The 19,033-nt window shown below is 39.9% G+C and overlaps 2 protein-coding genes across 2 annotated transcripts in view; one reads left to right on the forward strand and one right to left on the reverse strand.

Moving 5' to 3' along the window:
• The window catches only part of UBAC2 (UBA domain containing 2), a 93,222-nt gene that overhangs the window by 4,169 nt on the left and 70,020 nt on the right, over positions 1-19,033 (forward strand). The window contains exons 2-4 of the mRNA XM_042867109.1: positions 3,846-3,973; positions 7,206-7,325; positions 7,749-7,855. Of these exons, the coding sequence (XP_042723043.1) occupies positions 3,846-3,973; positions 7,206-7,325; positions 7,749-7,855 (355 nt within the window). The remainder of the gene's footprint in view (positions 1-3,845; positions 3,974-7,205; positions 7,326-7,748; positions 7,856-19,033) is intronic.
• GPR18 (G protein-coupled receptor 18) lies at positions 9,104-13,758 on the reverse strand. The gene is made up of 2 exons (XM_042867108.1): positions 13,704-13,758; positions 9,104-10,402 (listed from the first exon to the last, which is right to left on the reverse strand). Exons 1-2 carry the CDS (start codon positions 13,743-13,745, stop codon positions 9,395-9,397), a joined length of 1,050 nt encoding a protein of 349 aa, XP_042723042.1. The 5' UTR covers positions 13,746-13,758; the 3' UTR covers positions 9,104-9,394.

Below are 19,033 nucleotides of genomic sequence, written 5' to 3' on the forward strand. Positions count from 1 at the left end.
ACGGCCTGTCAGCTGGGGTTTGCAGTGAGGTCCTCTCACAAGTCAACACTTGAGTCTTGGGCCCGCAATAGCAGTCTAAGGGGTGAAGCTGTTCCCTGAAAAGTCATTCTTGAACAGCAGGTTAGTCTTGCTGCCTCTTTTGGTATTCTCAGCTGCTGCATCTCCTCACCAATAATGCTGAACAGGCAAGGAACAGAAAAACATTTCAAAAACTCTGCTACTGCAGCTCTCGTGTTCTTCTTAATGCAGTGGTGGCTTCTGAAGCTGCAACAGCTTGTGCCATCAGCCTCCCCCTCTGTGAGAGATCATGAAATCCTTGGAGTTGGAAGGGACCTTTGAAGGCTGTCTAGTTTAACTCCCTTGCAACAAATAGGGACACCACAGCTAGATCGGGTAGCCCAAGGCCTGATCCAGCCTTGCTTTGAAAGTCTCCAGGGACACCTCTTGTTCCTCAGTTCTGTCCTTTGAATGTGGCAGTGTCACCAAGAAAGTGGTAGGCTGCGATGCTTCTGGGAATTTATGAGGGTAGTTTTGGTGAGAACTTCTCCAGTGCACCAGAGAGAAGCAAAGATCTGCAGTGAAGGCTGGTTCTGTGTTTTTCATTGTGGTTTTGGCATGCTTCACCAGTGTTACAGAATTGCTCTGTTCACTTATCTGTCTGTTGCAGCAATGATGCTGTTATTGCCTGTTGCTTGGATGAATCGTCACTTAAAAAGTGCTTTGGGATTGCAAATATATTCTGAGATCTTTGAAGATAACATTTGGTACATTTTAGCTTTTCAGGGTCAAAATGAGAGTTTATCCTTTCATTCTACATTCTTTACATGACACGGAGGAACAGAGGTGTGTTTTCCTCCCTGTGCACATATATATTAGTGCTGCCTGTAGACAGCAATACCATGGGGACTGGCAGGACATGTTTGCATCCCGCATGGTGTTGCAGATCTATCAGACCAGAATTCTGCTTCCTGAGTGTTACCTTTCCATTCTAATCAAGGCATTTAATCTGGGTGTCAGAATGCCTAATTGTGCAGTATCTGGCCTCTTTAGTTGTTTCTGGTCTTACAGGTAGATGCAGATGGTACTGGCAGCAGCAGGGGGGTTCTCTCACGGGTGGCCTCACAGCAGCAGTCCTTGGTAAGGATCTGTATGGTGTTGAATGGTAAGGCAAACTACTGGCTTATACTGGGTGTACCAGAAACACTTGAAAAAAAGTGTTTTGGAAGTTGTGTTGTTCATCTGAAATAGGTAATCTTTCTTCATTTAACTGGCCAGCAATACACTTCTCAAGTAGGATGACATTTTGAGAAACTTGAGAGTAGAAGTTTCCGTTACTCATGTGACTTTCCCTGTGGGGAGCTGTCACAGTAATGGCTTGGTTACTTATGTGGTTTTTCACTAGGTGACGGGCTTAAAAATTAAGTTCTATCCTTTATAATAGGGTTTAAAGGGTCTCATCTGAAAGCTAAAAGGGAGACTGTGGTAAAATGGCATGTTTGTACTTTTGAATGGTGTTCTGTGGGTGATTTTTGAACACGCACAAATTAGAAATGAACTTTGTGTATTAACTGTAAAGCAGTGCTAGGCACTGGAATGGGCTGCCCGGGGAGATGGTTGAGTCACTGACCCTGGAAGTGTTCAAGGAACAGTTAGATGTTGTACTGAGGGACGTGGTTTAGTGGGCAACATTGGTGGTATGTGAATGGATGATCTTGGAGGTCTCTTCCAACTTTAGGGTTCTATGATTCTAATAATGATCTAATGGCATGGAAAATTACAATGAAATCTGAAAACAGGTATAAAACCTGTGTAGGAATATAAAGGTATGGAGAGATATCTAATGATTTGCTTACTGTGTTTTTTATGGTAACAGGATTGTTATGTGTACATCGTGGGATTAAAGAGTTCCTGTAAAATGTGTTTAAACTCCTTCAATAATGTGAAATGCCAAGTGTTATCAAACTTTGGCTCAGGAATGTCTACCATTGTGACTACTATAATGCGTCTGATTAGTCTTTGCTTTCAACTTTCTCTTGTATTCTGGTTATAAAACTGACCTTTTCATATTATCTAAGTTAAGTTTACTAATGGAATGCTGGCTTTTTTCTTTTTTTTTTTATTTCTTTTTTTAAGCATTAAAATGAATCAGTTGAATGAGTAATTGAAAAAGGGACATCTGTAGACTATAGAAAACCTTGTTACTAGAGAAATAAAAACAAATGGGTAAATTGAAAGCTGGATAATTTTCCTGTACTAAAAAAACCTGAAAAACAACGACCAGATGTTGCCACTCTCCTGATCCAATTCCTGAAGAAAATCTGTTTGTAGGAGTAGAGCCTGTGTTGTTCCAAGTCACTGCTTAATTTCTCCAAAAGGGTAGTACTTCCAAGGCATTGATTATTTAAATGGAGTAAGGAAAGTGAGTCTATAAGTGCTGAACTCAAAAGTACAGTCGGGATCTGAAATAATAATTATAAGCACAAGTAGATGATACGATGCACATCGGAAGATGTTTCCCCCACCTGGTGAGTGACAGAAGACTGAGAATCTCAAGGTGGTGTGAACTGCAGACAGTTGACAGCGAAAGTTCCTGAAGCTATCAGTTAGCACTTGGGTGTGGATCCTGCTTCGATTACTCAGTAATAACCTATTTTTGATGGTAGTGAGATTGTACTATGATTAAAATCTTGGCTTTGGTGCTTATTATCATCTTCCTTTTCTGGCAGTTCAGTCTTCTGGTACGTGGCAGATGTTGTTGACTGAATCATTTATGATGGTTTATGTGGATTATGTGCTAAGTGATCACTGTGTTTACTTCCCTTTAGTAGTTTTAATCATGTTATTCCTTTTGTTATCTAAGAATAGTGACAGCAGAGCTACGTGTTTTGTGATAGTAACCTGCAAAAATGCAGATGCATAGATGAATAGATTCTGTGTTATAACTGGGGTGCTGGGAAAGAAGTAAATATGATAAAACTTGCAGCTGTGAAAAAGGGGGAAGTCATAGAGTGGTATTTCAGAGATTTTATACTGGTTTGAATGGCTGTATCAATGCCTGATTTTTTGCAGCAGCTGCACCAAGTGCTTAGGATGAATTGCTGCATATACTTGTGCTGGATGTTCCACTTGATGGATTTTAGTAAATGCGCATTGAAGGTGTTCACTGTTGTCTGCATGCTTTCTTTGGAATGTTGTTTTTGAAATTCCTGCTCTTAGAGGGGAAGAAGCTATGATTTCACACATGCAGTTTTATTAATTTCTTTGTTAATAGTTACAGTGTTTGAATGGAAGGAGGATGAATGTTGTGTAAGCTAGCTTAAACGTTCCTCCTTGAATGGTGGATCCAAGCATGGTGAAGAGAAAGGAAACTTATTCACAACATTTATTCATAGCCTTGAGAATAAAGGTTGATCTCAAACACAAAAGAAACAACTGTATTTGTTTGAAGTCCATTTACATGACTATTTTGCTAGTAACAAGTAATTGTTTTGTTTCCTGAAACATCACTGAGTGTTAGGAGAGCTAATCTGTGTGGGAGAGGTGATCTCCATAGGTATGGAGAGCTTTGAATAATTATAACCAAACAATTAATTTCATGAGAGAATGTTGAAGACAAGATGTCTAATGAATATTTAATTGTCATTAGTATCTCCGAATTGTCATTAGTATCAATCCGAGAAGACTTCCTCGGGTTGAGGTGTTTTTACTATCTATTTGCAAAGGAAGTTGATCAGATAAAACTGAGATGATGCACTATTGTTTGCTGATCGCCTGTCTAAATATGGCACTTTTTAAATGGAAGAGATTTTCCTCTAAAGTGTTTTTCTGTTTATTTTCTCTTTAAGATAAAGCACCTTTGTCAAAGAGTCTGTTATTAGTCCCAAGTGCCATCTCGATTCTGTTGACTCTGCTCTTCCAACATTATCAGAAGTTCTTTGCGTATAACCTACAAGCTATAAAAGAGGATTTTCAGGTAAGGATCGGTCAATTTTTTGTGGAAAGAGACTGCAAGAGACTCTCTTCTGTGCATTTTTTCCTTTCTTTTTCTCTTCTGATTCTTTACCTTTGTTTACTGCTGTAGACCAGCTTGTTCTTAGCTTTTAAGTTACCCTAGTAGTCTGCAGCAGAGTGTAGCAGGCCATTACCTGCTTTTTGTTTGAAGCGAGAAAAACTTGATCTGAAACTGTCAACATAAGCCTTTCACTTCTTTCTTTTGCCTGGGAAATGATTGTTTGTGTCATCTCTCCTTGCAGTTGGGAAGCTTGCTTTGAGCGAAGTGTGACTTAACCCAAATAGTAATAGAGGTGTTCTGATATGAATGTCTGTTATCCTCTTGTGCTTAATTTTTTTTGAGGTTGGACAAGACTATTGTGATCAGCTACTGTTGATAACCTACCATTTATTTTAAGGACAGAGGACATAAATGTCACACTGTACCTTCTGCTATAGTGAATTATGAGAAACTGAAATTTTTCTGTTGAAGAGAACTGCTGTTCCTCATCTACAAGCCTTAACAATTATTAGGCCTAGCTGGTGATTCTGCATGTTGTTGCACTCTGTGATCTTTCTTGTCAAGTACGAGAGCTGTGTTACCTTTAATGTGCCATAATCTCACTGTAGTCCTGGAGATGTGATGAGAGTGCTGCAACAGGCAGGTACAGGCTCTTTAGGAAGAATAGCCCAGGTAGGCAAGGAGTGCAAAAGAGGACTGGGACTGTGCAGAACTGATGGATGATGGGGGAAGTTGAAAATTTGTGGGTCAGGATTAGGGGCCAGACTAGCACAGGCAACTTTGTGGTCTGTAACTTTGTTACAGACTGATCCTGTGACTATGAAGTAGATGAGGACTTCAGACAATTGAAAGAAGCCTTACATTTTCAGGCCCTGGCTCTCATGGAGGGATTTAACTATGCTGATATGTGCTTGCGGGGGCCAATACAGCGGAGTTTCTGAAGGAGGTTTCTGAACTGCTTTGGTGACAAATTCCTAGCACAGATATTCAAGGAGTTGAGGAGGGAAAATGTTTTGACCGGATCTCTTACTTAAAACCAAGACAGGTCTCACTGGGGATGTGTGAAGAACAGGTGCAGCCTTGGTTGCAGTGACCATGAATTTCCTGATGGAATTCAGGTTCCCTGAGAGGAGGGAATAAGGCCAGTTGCAGGGAGTTGTAGGAGAACAAACTTGGAAGACACCTATGGAGTATAATATCCATCACAAGGAGTTTGAGTGGGACTCTCCTTCCCTTCTACTCAGCCCTGGTGAAGCCACATCCAGAGTGCTGTCCTTTGTTCTAGGTTTGTGATTATAAGATAGAACTGGGTACATGGGTACAGCCAGGAGCTGGATCATTTGATGTACAAGGAGAGACTGGGATTGCTTAGCCTGAAGAAGAGGCTTAGGGTGGATTGTCCAGTATGTGTGAATACCTAATGGGAGAAGGAGGAATAATGATGAGGGTGCCAGACTCTTCTCAGTGCTGTTTATTTACATAACAAGAGATGATTCATTGAAATACAATGAATTTCACTTAAAGAGAAATATATTTTAAGGTAAGTCTGATAGAATGGAGGAACAGGTTTCCCAAACAAGTTGCATAGTCTCTATCCTTAGAGGTATTCAAAACCAGTCTGGAGATGGCCAATTAACGTACCCCTCTAGCTGACTTTGTTTAGAACAAGTGTGTTGGACTGGACAGTCTCATCTCCACAGTTCTCTATTTCTATGAAGCAGTGCCTGACCAAATGATTACTTTCTGTGAGGCAAGTAGTACTGTGAATAAGGAGAAATCAGTGGATTTTGTATACCTTGACTTTAGCAAGGCTTTTAACCCATCTCCCATAGTGTCCTTGATTTTGTGCCAAATTGGTGAGGTATATACTGAATAAATGGATTAATAGATCGATGGAAAATTGGTGTTGTGGTTACTGGTACAAAGTCAACCTGTCAGGTAGTAATTAGGGGAGGGCTTCTCAGGGTTCAGTACTGGAACCAGTACTGTTTAGTGACTTCATTAACCACCTGAATGACGGCAAGAACTAAACTCTCAGCAAATTAGTGGGTGACCCCAATTTTGGGGTGTAGGCAATATGCCGGAAGACAGGGCTGCTGTTGAGAAAGACCATGGAAAACTGAAGAAATGGGAGCTTTGTGAAGTAGAAAGTCCTTCTCTGGGACAGAATAACTCCAGGCAGTAAGAATGCAGGTTGGAGAGCAAGTGCTTAGGAAGCAGCTCTGTAGAGGAGACCTACAGATCTTGGTGGACAGCAAGTTAAACAGGAGTAAGCAGTGTGCTCATGCATCCAAGAACACCAACCACTTCCTGGGCTGTGTTAATGACAGTGTGGCAGTAGATCCAGGCAAGCCATCCTTCCCTGCTAGCTGACACAGTGCTCAGATGTGGTCTCACAAGTACCCTGTTCTGGGATCATCAGTGCAAGGAACTCAGGAACCCCACTGGAGTGGGTCCACCTAGAATGACAGAGGGTTAGAGCATGTGGTATACAAGGAGAGAACTTGGTGAAAAGCCTTGAGAAAAGAAGGTGGAGAGGAGATACCTTAGTCCTGTCTGCAAAGTGCCTGATAAATGATTACAGAAGAGCTGGAGCCAGACTCTGCTTGGAAGCGCACTTTGATTAGAACAAGAGGTAACAAACAAAAGTTGGAACTTAGGAACTTCTGCCTAGATAAAAATACTTCGTTTATTTTTCTTGTCTGTGAGATTGGCCAAGTACTGCAACAAGTTGCCTAGGGAGGTTGTGGAGCTTCCATTTTTTGTGGATGTTCAAGTCTTGACTGGACATGGTTGCAAGCAGACTGAACTGATTGAACGTACTTTGAGCACTACACTGGTTTAGATGGTCTCTGGAGGTCACTTAAAAATAATTTTTTGATAATCTATACCATTTACTGGGGTTAGTGTTTCCATTTTTATTTGTAAACACGAACTAGGATCATGAAAACTGGGGTTGACTTGATTTAAATTGTAGATCTGTTTTAATAGATAGACTTCTTGTTTGAAAACATTTTTAAACAGTCTTCTTGAAATCTCTATAGAATTCTAGTTCTTTATTTCCCTCTTTTAATGCCATACTGCCTTCCTGCTGTCTGAGTTTAGTTTTATATTCCTTCACTCTGAGCACAAGCGCTCTGAAGAATTTCTGTGAGGGTAGAGAGACTTAATGTAACAATCTTCAACCTTCTAGATTTGGAGACTTGTATGTGGGAGAGTGATATGCCTTGATCTGAAAGACACATTCTGCAGCAGCCTGCTCATTTACAACTTCAGAATATTTGAAAGAAGATACGGCAGCAGAAAATTTTCAGTAAGTCCTAGAGTTGCTTTTCTCCTTTTATCGGAAATTACTTTCTACACTGTTTTGAATCTTGTAGTCTTAGATTAATATTGTAGTTTTTATTACTAATATTCCATATAGAAATATACATTTAAGAGTTTTAAAGTGATTTGGGTTTCTGTAAGTCAGAATTTAAGTTCATCTTGCAATCAGTGGGTTATTCTAAGTTTGCATCTGTATCAGTTGAAAGTTACTGCATCCACAGAATTTATTTTTGGTAACAAATCAAACTCTTTTTCATTCTTCAGCATTTAAACATTTACATCTGAATTTATGCTGTGCTAAATATTATATTTGTCTTGACTGAACTAGTGTAGTGATTTTCTTATTTAAGAGATATATTAAAATCTTATTTTTAAGGAATTGAATTAAAATTAACCTTTTTCTTTCTAGTCCTTTCTACTGGGTGCTTGGATGCTGTCAGCTTTGTTTGATCTTCTCCTTGTAGAAGCTGCTCAGTATGTATTTGGCATCACCATCAACAGCTTGCCTTCTGGTTTGTAAGTAGCTCCTAGTGTTATTTTAGATAGGATTTTAAGGGAATATTTTGTGTAGGTTTGAATTTAAAAGCCTTTCTTCATGTAACCTTTTAAATTAAGCATAATCCTTTTGAACTCCAGTGTAAATGTTTTGTGGTAGAAATATTTTCTAACACTCATTTTCTAATTGTGATCTGAGGCTAAGGTTCTTAAAATTTATCCACCTGACAATGATTTTCCTTTCTGTTAGCGCCAGATCCATTGTCAGCATGACTGAGAAGTGGCTTACAGTGCACAAATTAGCACCATATTTATTTTTGTTCAATAAACCTGTAAATGAAATCAGGTTGGTACTGATTTCTTTCTTAAATGCCAAAGATAGCTTAACTCTAATTCGTATCTTTATGTTCACTTTTAAATGCAGTTATATGCATTTCATTCTGGTATTTCATACGTGTGTGTTTCAAAGCTTGAGCATATTATTTAATTTGTTTGCATTTAAAGTTCTTAAAGCTTTAAGATATTTAATGGTTGAGTTTTGTGTCATCTGTATTTGACATTTCTGCCATTAATAGGAGGTGTATCTGTTGTAGTAGAACCATAGAGCTTGCAGAGCCTTTGTGGTTAAGAGACATCAGCCTCATATAGACTTGAGTTTCCAGATGTCACATGCTCTGAGGTAGTAATAGAAGCTCATGAGGCAAGAGTTTAGATGCTGAGCACCATGCTAAGATTACAGAGCTTTACTTTTTTAGTGTATCTCTTGAAAGTAGCAAAAGGCTGATCTAATAATAAAGATAAAGCATGTCTTTTGTTGTTACAAGTATACATTCCTCGTGATGTGTGAGTATTCAAAAGGAGTCTAAAGCTTGAATAACACTGCAATGTTTTTGTGCTGGAACACAGCTGCTAGGCACGCATAAGCTGCTAGAGTATCTAAGCAAATTTAGCATTTTCATCTGTATAAAAAGTGTAGAGTGTAATAAGTGTACATATCACACAGTGAACTAATGAGCACTTCAGCTACTGATTTTTTTATGACTTTTTATCTATGTCTGCATAAGCTGTTAGAAGGAAATCTGTCAAATAAATATTTTGGTGAAATATTTGTACTTTGTAAGTCATACTGACATATTGGTCAGGAGAAAATGAAGCTGATTTTAGAAGAGTGGGATATACAGTAGTTTAGGATTGTTAGGCTGTGTAATTATGAACAATAGATGATACCTTGCATCACAGTTTTTCAGTCTTAGTGCTTTATTACACTAATGGTTATTTCTTGTCTGGTGATAGCTACAATTTGTTAAGGTGACAAAAGTGGTGGGCAGTTTAACACTGATACTAAGTTTTAGTTCATTTCAGATTTGCAAAGGCTGTTGAGCAAACATGCAGAAGTGCCATTATCATTGTACATCTCGCATAGTTACAGTGCAACAAACATCTGTTACTTCCGGGCACAGAACATTTTCCAGCGGAGCCAAAATTCTGGAATTTGGAAGAATAACCTCTCGTTTTCATTAGAGAATCCCTCTAATGTTTTCACTTTTTGCTTTTTTTTTTTTATATCATTTCACTGTTGATATTATTGAGTGATCTTACACTTGCAGTTCGAAAACTCTTCCTGCGCACACTTCGGAGGTAATTGCGATAAAGGATGACACTGATGACTCTAGCCTGAAATTGTTTAGAAACAATATAGTACAGTATAACATCCAAGCAAGTGCTGAGGTTCATGAGAAAGGTGGTGAAGGCTGCCCACGGATTGTAACTTGTACCTTCATTTAACATCATGAGGGCAAAGCAAATGTGGAAGGGTACAAAGCACACAAGTACTTGAGCAATCAAAGTAACAATGATTCTTATGGATCTCTCTTTGGCCTTAGGCTTCAACTTGGAAGTCTTGCCATGGATAAAATTGTAAATAATGACTAGGTAGCACCCCATCATAATAAGCAAGGGAATCAAAAAGAAAAATATCAAGCGAGAAAAGTTCAACATATTTACTTCCCTTAAATGGATGATATCGAGCATTTTCTTGCAGGTGGTGAAATTGCAGGCTTTGTCTGGATCAGAACGTAGGAAGAGCAACGGGGAAGTTGTTGCAAGGGTCATTATCCAGATCCCCGTACAAGCCAGCAGGGCTTTTTTTGTATTTTTCAGTTCTTTGATATGTTTGGGCTGGACAATAGCCATAAATCTGTCTACGCTTATGAAAGCAAGCAACCACAGAGCAATGGCTGGATAAAATACAGTGAAAGCACTGATAATCCGACAGAATATATCTCCAAAAGGCCATGTTTCTTTCCCGTGGTAGATTATCCGAAAAGGCAAGGAAAGTATAAAGGCTATGTCAAGTAATGCCACATTCATCATGTATATGGTTATAGTGGTTCTCTTCTTGGTAGTGCAGCTGAAAACCCATAGTGCTGTGGCATTCACTACCAGTCCTACTGTGAATACAAAACTGTAGAAGACCAGTGATGAAATCCTGTATTCTTCAGGGTAGTGATTCTCAGGCATCATATCGTAATTGGTTTTAGGAATAGTTGTTGCACGCCCATTAAAACCCTGAAAATAGATGACAGAGGAAGATTATTCTCCTTCAAGTAAAAACTTTCTTTAAAAAAACAAATGCAAATTTTTGTAGAACGGGGTTTTGTATTGTCTGGTGGGGAAAAGTGTGCTACTTTTGTTGCTTTTTCTGACTGAATACATACTGTGCCATGAAGAAAGTACATGTGCTGTCAGATTTATGAGAAATAGTTTTGATAAGCTATATTAATTAAATATACAGTTACTTAAGAGGAATGAGAAAGTCAAGATTGCTCAACTATTTTTGAATGCGTTCCAATAGCCGGTAATTAGATAGAAATGGCTGTAATTGTAGTAACAGAGCTATTTTCTAAAGAATATTTCTTCAGCTTGTTCCTGCTGAAAAAATTGGCTAGTTATGAAAAGAAAGAAGTGAGCATGACATGTAGTAACATTTGGATATGCTAAGTGAGGTATTTACATTGCATTTTAATGGTGTGGAAACTACGTAGATCTCAAAAGAATATGTGTGTGCATGCTGTTGCTCATGAAAGACATTAAAAATCTATCTTAATAGCTCTGTGGGTTGAATAAAGTCTTTATTCCCAGAGCTTCAGAATGAGCCATCCACTGTTCCTTCTTTCAGCTGGGAGTCTGAAATCTCAAATTTCATTGTGCAGACTCAACTGATAAGATTGTCCCCCATCTTATTCTGGAGCCCCTTGCAGAAGGCGGGTGTTGCCTGATACTTGCAGGGGTGTTTTGGTAAGCCCACCCTTCCCCCTCTTTCCTGGCTCTCTGTTTTATTGCACTGCGACTTCGCATGGGGGAGCTTCTCTGGTTTGGCCTTTTACCCAGCCATGTGGCAACTTTCTGAAGAGGAGGAGGAAAGAGTGAGTTGGTTGTTTGACTGATCTTCCAATTTGTGACAAGCATCTGACTAACTCCAGCAGCATAATTTCACAGAATCACAGAATGGTGTGGGTTGGAAGGGACCTCAAAGCCCATCCAGTCCCAACCCTCCTGTTATGGCAGGGCTGCCCCCCCACCAGCTCAGGCTGCTTAGGACCCATACAACCTGGCCTTGAACACCTCCAGTGTCTATTTTGGGTAGATGGCATATGTGTGACAGAAAATATTGTAGCACGTGCTTGTAGCACATCTGAAGTAATATTTATTGTACTGTCCCGATTTTATTACTGTTACATAAATTTGTCCACATATTGCTAGAAAAAAATCCCACACATTTAAAGTAAGTTCTTTTTGCATTGTTGGAAACGATTCAGAAACTTTATTTCAAAATAGTTCTTCAGCAAAGCTTTGTGGCTGTGTAAGCTCATGCCAGTGTTTAATATTAAAAATATTCTTAAAATTATGGAATAAAGTCCTCATAAGCTTTAATTAAAAAAAAAAAATCCAATTTTTTTCCCTTGTATTTTCTGTTGCCGATGGTTGTTTATGACATAGTTCATTACTATCTATATCCAGATCCTGACCAGTCTGTAAACTGAATACCAACATATAAGACAGGTAGAAGAATTCAGTTTTTATAGATAAATGTTAATAAGGGACACAAGTTTTGGTTTTGCTCTCCCCTTTGGACTTGCAGTAACTGTAGTCATTTCTAGTCAAGTCTTGTTTCTGTAATAACTAGCATGTTGATGTTGATGGGAAGAGAGGAAGCTGAATCTGGTTTGAGCTTGTAACTGGAAAACTGGGGCTGTGTGGCTGATTTGCAGATTATTTCGAAGTGGTGCCAATTGTTTCAGAGAATGGACATACTCTAACAGAAAGTGGTTTTTTTTCTTAAATTTAGTTGTAGTAGTCAGTGTTGCCAAATGTTATGTATTTATTGTAAATTTACTTTTTAAGAATCTGAAATTTGACATTTATGCAGTTAAGAATTAATTATGTTTGGGGGAAAAAAAAGCCTCTCTGCATTTATACACAGGTGCAATGATTCAGTTATTTTTGGGTTTTTTTCTCTTGTCAGTACTTGTCTGCCTGGATTCCAGGTTGAGATCAGCTCCAATAGGTCTTCATGCATCTCTGGTTGGACAGTTTTGCCTGCGTTGCTATCTTTCATAATGGGAGCATTTAATTTGTTCTGTTTATAAGCGCTTAAAACTGTGGAATCATTTCAGTTGAAAAGGACCCCTTAAAGGTCATCTAGTCCAAGTCCCCTGCAATGAAAGGGGCATCCACAGCTGGACTAGGTTGCTCAGAGCCCTATCCTTGAATGTCTCCAAGGATGGGGCATCTGCCACCTCTCTGGGCAGACTCACCACCCTCACTTAAAAAAACTTCTTCCTCATACCCAATCTAAATCTCCCCTTTTTTAGTCCTTTGCTTTGTACTATTATAGCAGACTATTATATAATTATATTGTTATATAATATATATATAAAATATTATATAATATTATAATATTATAACATATAATGTTATTATAATTATAATACTTATAATATTATAATATATATATAATGTATGTTATATATATATTATATTATTACTATTATAGCAGAGTCTGTCCCTTTCTTTCTTATCACCCTCCTTTGCTGGACAGCCACTCTCAGGTGCCCCTGGAGCCTTCTCTTCTCTAGGCTGAACACTTTCTGCATAGCTCCTGGAATTACTGGTTTCCAGCTGTCTGTGCTAATCTTGAATTATTGACCTGACATCAGTCCATATGTTATGTCAACATGTTTTATATTTTAATTATGGCTGAGGTTCTTAGTAACTAACAAGAATTGTAAAGTCTATCTAGATTTCATGAGCAAGAACAGAGACTTTCAGGGCAAAACTAGAATTAATTATTTTCCTTTAGAGTTTTAGTATGAGTAAATCCCATTCTAAGGATTTTCTGTGTATCTCTCTTCCCAAACCCTCAACTCTCCTCCTACATTTTTTATCTCCTTCTACATTTCTTCACATTTCATCAAGGAGGTCAGGGCTTTCAGTGGATCGTAGAGAGACCAAGCAACAAGATAGTTTTGTGTTTTTCATTTAATGGAAACGAGGTTTTGTTTTTTTTTTTTATTTAGTGATAACATATTTACTGCTTTAGTTATGACATATTTTTAAATTCATTGTAAAAAACCTGAACAATGATTAGGGGACTACTATTTATACAAACATTCATTTTGCTTTGAACATTATTTAGACAATGCTGCTTATGGTTTGAAGGCATTAAGCACTCTAAAGAATTAGATTTCAGTTCATTAGTCCCAGAATATACACCTGTGTTCAGCTTCTGAAGAAAGAAGTAAATCTTAACACTGTGCATATACATCCAAGTTACATTACTGATGCAAAGTAATGGTTTGTAACTTACGTTTTGTGCAGTACAAAGTGTCTGCTGCCATGTTTGTTTCATAGTCCCTCGTCTGTAGAAGCTTTAGACTTCCTCTTTTCTGCTCAGCCTCGCTATGCTATAAAATAGCTCTTCACAGGAGGAAGCAGTGACGCAATCTAGCTAGTTTTGAGCTTGCTATTGGTCAGTACTTAAAAGTGTCTTTTTAATATTTCATACGCATACAAGGTAACTTGCACGATTTGTGACCTCGTAGTTCTCATACCTGATATAATATTTCCAGTGCGGCCAAGCCGGGCAATTGTACCAAATATCATTTTAAAATACTTTCTGAATTGTTTGTGATAAAGGCCAGGTTGGATGGGGCTGTGAGCAACCTGGTCTGGAGGGAGGTGTCCCTGCCTATAGCAGGGGTTTGGAATGACATGATCTTAAAGGTCCCTTCCAACCCAAATCGTTCTTTGATTCAATTGTGAAGAAGCCTGCTTTGGGTTGATATTTTTACAAAAGTGTAAGGACAAAAAATACACGTCTTGGTTGTGGAAAGTTTCTAACAAGCACAGTGCTAAAATATTCTCTTTAGACTGCAGTCATTTTCATGGAAATCCCCGTTTTATTTAAATTGGCTGGGGTAGTATTCAGCCTGAAAGTGACAGGAGCTCACTGTGTGTGTTTGAAGTGAGAAGTTTGATTCTCTGGAGGACTTTGCTTTGTTTAAATCTGCACCGACTGTAATTTACTAACGCTGCAGCAGTGCCTTGATGTCTGAAAAATAATGGCTCTCCTATTTAACAGGTTTGCAGAAATAGGCTTTGTAAAGAATGTTCAGCCATTATTGAAATGGAATAAAATCTATCAACTGTGTCCCAACAGACACCTGAGGTGGGATGGGAATATCCTCAGTAGCTAATAGCTAAGGGAGTCAGTCAAGAAATCAGTCAAAAAAAAGAGACAAACTTCAAAAGAGCCATTTGGAGAAGGAGATATTCCAGATTCTCTGCAGAGTGGTCATCAGTGGCAGTTCTCAGGCTGTCATTAGGACGTTGAAGCAGGCCATGGAGAGCTTGTTACCTCTGTTTGCCTCCATTTTTTTTTCCTCTGCCAATGAAGTGACAAGAGATACGTGTTGAGGAAGGGCACAGTATTTTGATCTCCTCCTGACATGCAGTCAAGAATTTGCCAGGATTGCACGTGGTTCCAGAAGCAACAAAGTCCTACAGCCCAGACATAGCCAGAATCAGGTTTGTTTGCGGGATCACCCTTTTTCACTGACTGTAAGAGTAATGTCAGCAGGTGATCCCCACCTAGTACTGAAAGTAACTTCTGTGAAGAGTATGCTTTGCTCTGGAATCATGTAATCTGTCTCTGTTCAATGGGCTTATGGTAGTGCATAGATATTTGCACACGTCAGTGACAGATGACCTAACCACAAGGTGGGGTTTGGTATAGTTTCCAGTATGTAGATTGGTGATATCTTTAAACATTTGGACTTCCCTTTTCAGATTGGCTGATACTTATTTTTTGTAATCATTTTAAAGATCTCTAAGGTGCAACGAGCTATAAATCCTGCCCAGTCCATCCTATAGAAATATCAATAGTTAAGCTTAATATTTTTGGGTTAAAGACTATTTTAAAAAGATGTGTTTTACAAAAGAACATGTGAAGGACTAAACAATGTTGAAAACTAAGGCTTTGTCCTTAACATAACAACTCTGGAGCATGCTCCAGAAGGATGAGTCACTCATGCTGTTTTCGAGTTTAGTGAAAGGTCACTGAAGTCCAGTGACACAGATATTGTTGAAGTGTTTAAAAAAAGAGTATGCAGCTCCTGAAAAAGAATACCTGGCTTTTCAGCTCTTGTGGACAGGAGCATTTTATTCTTTGGTAACCAATCTACAGAACTCTTGAGGCACCTTCAACTTAAGGGCATACTTGAATAAGCAAATGGAGAGGCACTGTTCCCCAGAGCTAGAGAGAGAGTGCAGAATTAATTCTGGGTGCATGCTGGGTGTGAACACTTGCACTGGCTGTGGTTTGAGGGAGGTAGCTGGTCTCTCTGCTGTGCTGCATTCCCCTGGTGCTGCAGCTTCTGTTGTAGGAAGCACCTGCTGTTCTTTCTGTTTGCCTCTTATTCTGTACTGTTTTGTCAGCTAGAGATGAGTGTCTCACAGTGGTTTTCCTCTGAAGGGAGTGTTTGCTGAAATGAATGTTCGGTTCCATCCAGGGCTGTTTTTTTGTTTTGCTTTGCTCTGATGTTCAGGGAGAATGCTAGCTTCTGTTAAAGCCACCTTTGAGTATTTCAAAGCCAAGCCAATGTGCTTCATGTCTGAGAGTAAAGCACGGTGCGTGTGTGGTGTGCTGCCCTGACTTCACTGGTAAGCCTTAAAAGAAGTCAGTCTGATCACTTGCAATGATGTCAAAATGCATCACTGAGGGGATTGTCTTCATGCTGTTGTTCTTGCAGGAGGCAGGTAGTGCTTGGTTTTCTTTCTCAGTTGTTTATTTGTAATGCAGCAGAGTGCATTTTGCCTGTCTGCTTACCACATGGTGTAAGCTGAAGTTCTGCACTGAAGGGGCAGAATAATTACCCTCTGCTTTGGCTTGAGCTTGTGTTTTCCGTTTCTTTCTAAACTTGGCATCGTTTGGATTGGTTGGAAAGAATGAACTGAAGCTTCTTGCACAGCCAATGGTACAGGAAGCAGCTGTCCACATGAGCCAGCCTGTTCACTTACCAGCCTGCTGTTGTGGGTGAGTTCACAAATGCAATTTCGGGTTACAGTTCTCAAGCATGATGAAATTGTGCCTCGCTTTTTATACCCATATTGTGTTGTACCGTGGTGAAGGCCATGAATAATAGACCACCAGTTAAAATTGTGGAGGCAATAAATGCATAAATTCCGTTTTTTTTCTGGCTTTGGCATGTGTTACTCAGAGGCTGGGTTCTGGCATAGCTGTCCCTGTTCTCATGTGCAACAACATGGAGTAATTATAAATGCTGTGTGCAGCAGAGCTGCTGGGGTGGGAAACAGAGCAGCTGAAAAGGGGCTGCAGCCTAGCTAGCCATAACTGGCACGTTCTGTTTGCTGTGGTGTATTGCTTTCTATTCTGGGTTTGGCTAAAATATGGTGTAGTTTGAGGATGGAGTTACTGGTTTTCCCTTTTGAAAAAAAAAAAAATATCAGTAATGAAATTGCTATTCTGTATTTCTCCTAAGGTTTTGTTTGTTTCTGTGCAGCCAGGACACATCCCATGTCACTAAATACCCTAAAAGTATGCAGTGCATCAGACTGACAGTTCCTCTGCTTGGCAACATCAGCCTTTGAAAGAAGCAGTATTTCAAAAATTTGTTGAGATGTATTGAAATTTGCAACTCTGAGATGTCTAGTAGTGGACTAGAGACAGCAGTTTGTTACACTGCAGCAATCTCACCATCTGTGTATTTGCAAATGTTGATATCCCATGCCTGGAGACTTTCAAGGTGAGGCTGAATCAGGCCCTGGGCTACCTGATCTATGTGGATGTCTCTGTTCGTTGCAGGGAAGCTGGACTAGATGACCTTTAAAGGTCCCTTCCAGCTCTAAGGATTCTATGATATTACCCCATGCCAAATACCAAAAACAGAATCTCAGAATGGCTTGGGTTGAAAGGGACCTCAAGGATCATGAATTTCCAACCCCCTGCCACATGCAGGATTACCAATCTCCCCATTTAGTGTTAGCCCATGCTGCCCAGGGCCCCATCCAATCTGGCCTTGAACACCTCCAGGGATGGGGCATCCACAACCTCTCTGTGAAGCCTGTTCCAGCACCTCACCACTCTCTCTGTAAAGAACTTCCCCCTGTCATCCAACCTAAATCTCCCCTCCCTCAACTTAAACTTCCCCTCCTGTTTGTAGGCTCCCTTTAGGTACTGAAAGGCTGCAATGAGGTCACCCCGCAGCCTTCTTTTCTCCAGGCTGAACAAGCCCAGCTCCCTCAGCCTGTCTTTGTAGAGGAGGTGCTCCAGCCCTCCAATCATTTTTGTGGCCCTCTTCTGGACCCTCTCCAACAGCTCTCTGTCTTTCTTGTACTGGGGGCTCCAGACCTGGATGCAGTACTCCAGATGGGGCCTCACAACAGCAGAGTAGAGAGGGACAATCACCTCCCTGCTGGCCACCCCTTTTCTGATGGAGACAAAACAGCTCCATGCTTGTTGATGAAATCCATATTGCCTATGGCAGATTTCTTAAAATGTTGGGTCTGTGTTCGGCTTTCCACCTTTGTTCTGTTACATTGAGAAACAGCTTTTCTTTTGCCAGAAGTACAGATTTCCCATCACAAATATTTTGTAACTGTTTAAAATCGATATGAATATTAAGCTTTTTTTAAAAAAATGACTGAAATTGTCAGGGCTGTGCTATCCAATGTGGTATTTGCTCCTGTTAGGCACTGTCCAGGTGACTATGTTCAAATATTCCTTCTGGACTGATTATGCAGTGTGTGATATTTTTACTGTTGAACCACTCAAGTGTGTAGGAGTAGTGTTTCGAAACTTAGTATGCCTCCCAGACATGGAGTTAGTGTTTCAAAAGATATTTCTTTACTGAGAGCTGTTATAGTCAAGATGTTTGATGAAGTCTGGTGCAGAAGGTAGGGAGAATCATTTTGACTTCTCCAGAGCTCAGAAGCTTGGACAACCTCTGCTTAGTTACCAGCCAGAGGATATATAATTATAAATTAAATAGTGAAGAAGTGCTCCATATGCTTTAGCACATCAATGAAGTGCCAAAAATCAGAAGAGCTGCAGAATTAGAACAAGCAATGTCCTTTAAGTTCAAGGACACCTTTCTCCATGTGGCATTCCTGTGCTTGGTGCCCGGCCCTGGCAGGTAGCTTGCTGTCATGAAGTGACAGTCTTCTGTCACTCCTGTACTGTTCTTCCATGCCACCTGTCTCTGGCACAGATAATGAATACAGAGATGTGTTGACGTTGTGAAGCCTGGTTTGCTGCAGTCGGTGAGGATGAGCTGATATGAAAAGAAGTATTCAGGAGAGGAGGGGTTCTTGCTAACCATATGGACAGGCCAAAGCAGCTCAGGTCCTGCCATGGAACAGCGGGTCTCCACAGAACAGGGTTGCTTGGTGTGTCCTCAGCACTGTTCTTGGAAAGGAGTGGAGGATAAGGTGAGCACAAGCGTGCTCAGGGCATGGAACAGGCACCCGGGCACTGGGACAGGTCCAGCTGATGCTGAGAGCTGGCAAAGCAAGACAGCAGAGTTGGCTGCTGCCAAATGGTTGCAGAGAAGTTACTGTCTTTGCACCTGACATGTAGGCGTGCCATTCTGTTAATGCTATATAAAAAGTGCCAATGGA

This window comes from Lagopus leucura, unplaced genomic scaffold (genome assembly GCF_019238085.1).
Source record: "Lagopus leucura isolate 7727_CA_CO unplaced genomic scaffold, USGS_WTPT01 Super-Scaffold_100001, whole genome shotgun sequence".
Taxonomy (NCBI): Eukaryota; Metazoa; Chordata; class Aves; order Galliformes; family Phasianidae; genus Lagopus; species Lagopus leucura.

Bases quoted from the DNA above. Each gene is read 5' to 3' on its own strand.
- GPR18 (XM_042867108.1), bottom strand. From the start codon at position 13,745: ATGAAACAAACATGGCAGCAGACACTTTGTACTGCACAAAAC. The intron at 10,403-13,703 runs GTAAGTTACAAA...ATCTATTTTCAG, and splicing joins CACTTTGTACTGCACAAAAC to GGTTTTAATGGGCGTGCAAC.